We start from the raw sequence: 8,097 nt of genomic DNA on the forward strand, positions 1-8,097 counted from the left end.
GGGAAATCCAAAGAGCAGGGTGAGCTGCAGATCACCACCTCCCTCTCCCTGCTTCCCTTCTCTGCTCACTACTGTCTTGTGCTGTGGAGACATATCCTTCTTTTTATGCTAGCAGGTGGAGAATTGTCCTATCACCACTCGAATGAGATGGTGGTCATTTAAGGCGAGACTTTGCCATCATTGCTTGTGTGGAACAGTTTTTCCACAAGAGACAGAATCTGGTCCTAAATAAGTATATTCCCAGGCTTGTTGTTTTCCCTCCACTGGTGTTTGGGCTTTTCCTCAAAATCTGCCATGCCAAAATGACTACTCCAGTCTGTCATTTGATTTTCTGTAGTTAAGGCAGCTTTCTGTGCAATTGTTCCAGGGAGACAAGCTGATTTATGTTCTATTACTTTGAGCAGACAAGGTGTTCTGATGTTTTGCTGATGGCTTTACCCCAAATAAGCTGATGTGTTACAGAATTTTGCAATAAGCTGCTGTCATATGTGGCAAGATGGGAAAAATCTAATGAATAATTTATCTTGTAACATGTTAGTAACATCTCCAGTTACTTTCAGTGAATGGCACTTTGACAAGCTTTGTAATCGCTTTTCCATTTCCCACCCCCCATCTCTTGTAGCTGGTACTACAGTAACCTGAGCCGAGGAGAAGCAGAAGACATGTTGATGCGAATTCCTCGAGATGGAGCATTTTTGATTAGAAAGAGAGATGAGCCTGATTCATTTGCCATGACTTTCAGGTAAGAAAAGGCGAGCTTGATTGCTTAATGTACAGGGCCATTTGTGCTCTGTTTTATTCTCCGGAAAGTGTTCCTGCTGTACTGCTTTGCTTTCACAAACCCGTGTGCAATTTGAGTAATTGCTCACACCATCTTGAATGTGTGTACAAATACATGAAGATGTACGTTGCGGTGGGTGCATCTACATGTGGCATTAAGGGGATGTGATAAACTCCGGCGCAGTTTGCACTGGAGTCAGGTGCTCCCGGGCACAGTGTCTGCACATGCACCCAGGACCACAGCAGTTTGAGCTGGGGCAGAGCCACCCCAGGCTGGCGGCAGTCTCGTGGGATCAGCCCCAGGCTCCGGGTGGTGCTGGCGGGTGGCAGAGGGGCTGGCTCGGGCACGACAGCGCTGAAGTGCAGGGCTAGGCGGCAGGCTGTTTCTGCACTATAGCACCCTTGTGCCCCAGGCAGCCTGTCACCATCTATATGTGCATTCTGGCATACATTATTACTCCACCGTAGGATAGTAATGTCCCCAACAGTTCCCTTCATCCTGCGGTGAAGTTAATTAATTTACTGTGCCCTAATACCGGTGCACATGTAGATGGTGATTGCTTTACTGCAAAGCTAAATAGTCAACTCCACAATAAATCACATGTGTAGATGCACCCAGCTAGTTTGAAGGCAGATAAAACTTTGTCCTTATATTTGATTAAATGATGCCTGGGCACTCCTGTCAGGAGAAACGTGCGTGGACTCCCTTTGACTTCCATGATCTTTGTCCTGGTGTAGTGGTCCTGTCATGCGGTCCTTTGGGTAGGATCAGTACCACACATCCCAGGTCTGATGGCCTGTGGACCACCTAGCTGGACTGCATAATAGTCAGAGGTTCATTCAAAATCTGTTATATTGTACACTTAAAAAAAAAAAAAAGCTTCTTTTTGCTTTGCAGTATTTCTTGCCAGTGGAAACTGCTTTATAACTTCAATTTCACTTATAAAACTAATGCATGTTTATAGGAACCATAATGTACTCAGTCATTCCTTTTGAATTCTTATTTAGGACTATATCACACTACAATATGCAAAATTGCCTTGGGTACATGCTGGCTTTTATTTACATACCTCACTTTGTACTGAAGTTGTTCAGAAGTCTCAAGTCTATTCTACCCTGGTCTCTCCTTTCTTTTATTGATGAGATAGGTATTTGAAGCCTATTATGCAGTTGAATCCTTATGAAAAGATTTCAAAGTCAGAAAAAAACAGTAGACATTTCAAAGTCATTGCAGGTTTGAAGTGTTGATAAGGTGTCTTTTATGTCTAAAAAGGCTGTGGGCTGGTGATTGTGAAGCTTAGAATAGCTTGCACATTGGAGAGAAAATAGAAAAGTCCAAGTAGATAAAAAAAACCCATGGAGGTCCCTAGCTCCATTAATGGGAAAAGTGTGAGAAAATTCCTGAACAGGTTTCTTTTTGTGGATTAGATGGGATGGCCTGAAAATAACATGGAGCTTTGGAAAAGCGGGGAGCTCTTTTACAAACTGAACATGTATTCAGGGATTGTGATCCATATCATAAGTGGGGTTTCGTTCTGCCATGTGCCCGTGTCTTTTAAAGTGTCACAGCACCCACATTTATTCCACAGAGCTGAGGGGAAAGTGAAGCACTTCCGCATTAAACAAGAAGGCCGCCACTTTTTGCTTGGAACCTCTGCCTATTTTGAAAGCTTAATCGAGCTGGTGACCTACTATGAAAAGCATCCGCTGTACAGGAAAATGAAATTGCGTTACCCGGTGACTGAGGAACTGTTGAATCGCTACAGCACGGCAAGTGATTATCTTTGTAATGGAGGCCATGTGGGCTAGCGGGTAGGACGCTGAGCCAGGACCCTGCTCTATTCCCAGTGCTGCCTCTAGCTTGCTTGGTAACATTGGAAAAACCATTTCTCTCTGTGCCTCAGTTTCTCCATCTCTAAAATGGGTACTTTAAGACCTATGGATGAAAAGGGTCTTGTAAGAGCTAGTGAAGTGGTTCAGTGAGGAAGTGACAACTTCCTTGTGAGCCCACTCATTTCAGCCTGAAGGACTATTCCTAAAGATATGCAGGGGTCTACAAATGGGTACATAACACAGCTTGGGTTAACCCACATGCAACACAGAGGGAGGTGCCTGGCTCATAAGGAGCCCTCATTCTGCCAACAGCAATCTTTGAGACTTAAATATATTTCCATAACCTCCCTCTTTTTCCCCACTCTACTTTTAGGAAAAAGATATCAACTCGCTGTATGATGTCAAGATGTACGTGGACCCCAATGAAATAACCCCTGCAGTGGTATGTATGTGCTCCAGATAGTTCGTGAACAAAACTTCCTTTTAGATACTTGAAAAAGCCATGAACATATGTGTTAATTTCCTGTTAGAAACATTGCAAAGTGTGGTTAAATGCCTTGGCAGAACTGGCGTGTGGAGGAAAGTAAAACTGTAGAGGGTGTGATTTTTTTTTTGTATGTAAGTCTTCCCTCTCCGCTTGCACCTACAAACGCTGTATTGATTTATGCAGACTGGAACATGGGGCACCTGGGTATTGAGTTTGGGTTGGGATGCCTGCTTCTGTGGCTGCAACTGGAAAAGGAAGGGCCCATTTGAAAGTTCAACCTGAGAAGGTCAAATCTGCACATCAGTAAAGTCCAGCCTGCAAAGCCCCAATAATGCATACATTTGAGCTGGTATATTCGTGTATGCGGTTACAAATAAACTCACAAATGTGGTTTACAGGCAAAAGTGGGTGCATAGTCATGCATACGTTTTTCCTATGTGAAAGTGGGCTCTTTATTGAACATTTAACTATTTAAATTAGATTTTATTACACCTTTTTTGAAGATGCATAACATTTAACATATAAAAGCAAGTGGGATGGTAAACACATTTATCTCTAACTCTCATAAAAGCGTACTCAGCTCTAAATGCATGTTTAGCTGTAATTCTTTGTCTCTGTGACTGATGGCTTTGCTTCACGATGAAAGAATGCAGGTGGGAGTGAATTCATGATAAGGAAATTGCTTGTAGTGCTAGGAACTAGGGTTTCCTAGAGGAAATTTGATCTGTAGTATTGCTGATGAGGTTTTGCGGAGGATACAACCATCCTCCGTTGGACGGCGTCCAAGCCTCGAGACTCTGATCCTATCTGCAGGCATGTAAAGAGGATGCAAAGGTGACAGTTCAGTGTTCTCTCTATTGTTTGCCCGTGTTGCCGCACCGAGAAGAGAAATCCTTTGTTGCAAGGATGGCTGGTCGAGCAGTAGATGGCTTCTGCCAGTAGATGTCGCTCTGGAACTTCGGTATAAAGCTTCCGAAATCTAAGAACAAAAAAAAAGAAGAAATCCAATTTATTTTCTTCTCTTCTCTCTTTAAGATGGATTTATTGATCGTGTTGCTGACCTGTTCCTCTCTTTGACCCCTTTCCCTTTGTTTCTCTTGAAGCCTCAGAGAACAGTGAGAGCCTTATATGACTACAAAGCCAAAAGAAGTGATGAGCTGACTTTCTGCCAAGGGGCTTTAATTCATAATGTCACAAAGGAAACAGGAGGATGGTAAGGACAGGGAATCCTTAAGAGAGAGCTTACGTAGAGTTATCCTGACAAGAAAGTGGGTTCAGCTTTGGGCAATGGTTCTTAAAACTTTTCTCATTTACTATGCAGTTCTAGGTTGCATAAACCGAGGTGTTGTGTAGAAGACATAGGAGGCAATAGTACCCCTCTAGTCCAGTGGTTCTCAACCTTTTTTGTACCGGGACCCATTTGTAAACATAGCTGGCCAGTCCTGACCCAGTGCCTCTCATCCCTGAAGTGTATGGGGAGCAGGTGGGTGTGGGGGGCAGGAGGGGCCCCAAATAGCCCCTTGCAGGCTGGAATTCTACCAGCCTGCAAGGAAAACCCACCATTTCCCAAATTTGTCTTTTTTAAAGGAGAATCCATTTTTAAAGTTAGTTGATCCATTTTTAAAAATTTGTTCGCGACCCTTTCATGCATTCTTGTGACCCACGGGTTGAGAAACACAGCTCTAGTCAGTGCTGGTTAGGCCACACCTGGAGTATTGTGTATTGTAAGAATGAAGTTGCAAGTTTAGAGATGATCTGGATTTAGGCAACAAATGCAATAAAGGAGTTGGAGAGCGAGCCATCCGAAAGGCATTTGTTTAGTTTGGAGAAAAGGAGAATAAGGGAGGCCATGATAGCAGTTCTTAAATATTGGAAAGGCTATCGTAGAGAAGAGGAGGAAAGTGGGTTTAAACTGCCTTTTAGTAGATTTAAACTAAATCTCAAGAAGGACTTCCAAACTGAATCAAACTGCTGAGGGAAGTTGTAGAATTCCCTTTTTCCAAAGAGAGACTGGATAGGTGTCTGTCTAGGATGGTTTGGAAATAGCACATCCTGGATTTGTGCAGAGGATTGGATTAAGTGGCCCCTGAAGTCCCTTCCAAGCCAATGGATTCTGTTGCTGTGCTTCTGTTTCTTAGGCCCACCCTTATAGATCCAGAATCCATTAAATAAAGAAAATCCCCCTTTACTTTCCTCAGCTCCCTCTTTTGACACTCACTTGACCTGTGCCTGAGATTTTGATGCATTATGGGAACCCTGAAAGCTTCTGAGCGGAGTGACCCTGGGCTTGCAGTCTTTATTGCGCAGTGTTTGATTGCTAGGCCTGGTCCCTTGCTGTCTGGGCTCTCTGCCCTTTTTAAAAGGGTGCTTGTACACGTGACGGGGGTTTAGTCCCTTAAGTTGAAATGGTGGGTTTTTAATTGCGACGGTTAAAAACCCACTGTTTGAATTTAGGGGCTTCCATTACTGTTATGGCGAGGGGCCTGATTATTTTTTTTGTGGTTTAGTTTGCAATGTAACAAACTCATTTAAGTTGTAAAAAAAAAACCCTTGCACATGTACAGCATGATGCAATTAAACCTCAAAAATGGGCAATATTCATCACGTGTACAAGTGCCCTTTGTTCCAGCCTCAGTCTCCCTTTCAGTTCTTTACCATTCTGTTATGCCTGTGCCTTTTCCCATGCCATCAAGTGAGGCCTGATGCAGCACCATATCACAGTGTGTCAAGCATCCGCCCTCTTGACTTTCTGTTCTGGAAGTCTCTTCTTCCAGGAGGCACAATGGTCAGCTAATCCCGTGTCACCAGTTTGCCACTGCCCCCCTCCCGACTTTGAGTAGGACGCCTCCAGAAACAGAAACACATTAGAAATATTCCCACCCCTCAAGTCTTCATAAGTATTTTCTTTCCTGTTTTATAAATTGATGGGAAAGCTTAGGGATCTAATGTTTCCCGGTAGTTTCCATAAGGCAATCAACCACGCAAGAGTATTTTTAGTACCGGAGGGGAAAAAGCCTCTTCAGTCATTAATTGCAGTTTACAGTAGCTGTAATCCCTTTGAAATCGTCTGTTACCACAGTTAACGATCACTTTGTTAGAGCTTTTAGCTACTTCATCACTTTTATTTTGGTGATAGTCTGCTAGCAAACTGGTCTTGGGTATTAATGGCCAATTTCTTGAGGATTATTGCTGAATTAATGGCCTGAGTTGGAAGGTCTTTTTCTTTTTGTTTTCATTTTAGGTGGAAAGGAGACTATGGAGAAAAAGTCCAGCACTATTTTCCATCCAATTACGTGGAGGACATGTCATCTGTTAACGCTGCAGAACTTGAAAGCCAGGTGAGGCCTTTGAGATTTGGCTGATAACTTTCTATCACAATGATGCTGCCTGCTGGGCCAGTCTCTCTGGAATCGTAGCTCTGCATGTTTTGTATAATAGAGTCTTACTGCATGATGAGAAAGTAAACCCACTGTTTGCTGTCCAGGATGCTGGTGGTCATGTTTGGCAGGATCCATCATATTTGGGAGATTGGGTATTGATTGAGTGGGTAAGAATGAGGCCATAATACCTCCCTGCAGGCAGAAGATTATTGTGGGTCATCTGATTTCTTTTTTTTACCTGTGCTTTAAGATCATGCCGTTCAGCTGATGGCCTGCAGGCTGCTTGTGGCCCCTGAGAGGTTGATGTACAGCCCCCAGCTGCTACTTCCCCTGTCAGTCTAGCTGCTCCTGCAGCCAGGGTCGCAAAGCTCCCCTTCCTTCCATTATCTTGGAATTGTCGCCTTGGGTCCTCCATGATCCGCTGGCTGGAAAATTGGCTCCGGGGTCGGACCCAGAGGGTAGTAATTGATGGAAGTCACTCATCATGGTGTCCTGTGACCAGTGGGGTCCCCCAAGGCTCTGTCCTTGGACCCATACTGTTCAACATCTTCATTAATGATGTGGACACTGGAGTCAGAAGCAGACTGGCCAAGTTTGCCGATGACACCAAACTTTGGGGCAAAGCATCCACACCAGAAGACAGGCGGGTGATCCAGGCTGACCTGGACAGGCTCAGCAAGTGGGCGGACGAGAATCTGATGGTGTTCAACGCCGATAAATGCAAGGTTCTCCACCTTGGGAAGAAAAACCCGCAGCATCCTTATAGGCTCGGCAGTGCTATGTTGGCTAGCACTATGGAAGAAAGAGACTTGGGGGTCATCATTGACCACAAGATGAACATGAGCCTGCAATGCGATGCTGCGGCTAGTAAAGCGACCAAAACGCTGGCTTGCATCCATAGATGCTTCTCAAGCAAATCCCGGGACGTCATTCTCCCCCTGTACTCGGCCTTAGTGAGGCCGCAGCTGGAGTACTGTGTCCAGTTTTGGGCTCCACAATTCAAAAAGGATGTGGAGAAGCTTGAGAGAGTGCAGAGAAGAGCCACGCGCATGATCAGAGGTCAGGGAAGCAGACCTTACAATGACAGGCTGAGAGCCCTGGGGCTCTTTAGCCTGGAAAAGCGCAGGCTCAGGGGTGACCTGATGGCCACCTACAAGTTTATCAGGGGTGACCACCAGTATGTCCATACTGGTATGGACATACCAGTATGTCCATACCACCAGTATGTCCAGTTTCAGGCTGGACATAAGGAAGAATTTCTTTACTGTCCGAGCCCCCAAGGTCTGGAACAGCCTGCCGCCGGAGGTGGTTCAAGCGCCTACATTGAACACCTTCAAGAGCAAACTGGATGCTTATCTTGCTGGGATCCTATGACCCCAGCTGACTTCCTGCCCTTTGGGCAGGGGGCTGGACTCGATGATCTTCCGAGGTCCCTTCCAGCCCTAATGTCTATGAAATCTATGAAATCTTCTGCTTCCTACTCCCACCCCAGGGGGTTGGGCAATGCAGCCCACATTGCAGGGGAAGCCCATGGAGCAGTGCAGCGAGGGAGTTTGAGGTGGGGGCAGCCTACACATGCAGTGCGGTGGGGGAGGGTACCACGCAGGTGCTGTGCAA

The 8,097-nt window shown here is 45.2% G+C and overlaps 1 protein-coding gene across 3 annotated transcripts in view; it reads left to right on the forward strand.

Annotated features, from left to right (window-relative positions):
• The window catches only part of PLCG2 (phospholipase C gamma 2), an 81,358-nt gene that overhangs the window by 54,174 nt on the left and 19,087 nt on the right, over positions 1–8,097 (forward strand). For all 3 annotated transcript variants that reach the window (XM_006027439.3, XM_025208640.1, XM_025208641.1), the window contains 5 exons: positions 623–742; positions 2,370–2,550; positions 2,987–3,055; positions 4,204–4,313; positions 6,342–6,438. In XM_006027439.3, the coding sequence (XP_006027501.1) occupies positions 623–742; positions 2,370–2,550; positions 2,987–3,055; positions 4,204–4,313; positions 6,342–6,438 (577 nt within the window). The remainder of the gene's footprint in view (positions 1–622; positions 743–2,369; positions 2,551–2,986; positions 3,056–4,203; positions 4,314–6,341; positions 6,439–8,097) is intronic.

Source organism: Alligator sinensis, unplaced genomic scaffold (genome assembly GCF_000455745.1).
Source record: "Alligator sinensis unplaced genomic scaffold, ASM45574v1 scaffold119_2, whole genome shotgun sequence".
Classification (NCBI taxonomy): domain Eukaryota; kingdom Metazoa; phylum Chordata; order Crocodylia; family Alligatoridae; genus Alligator; species Alligator sinensis.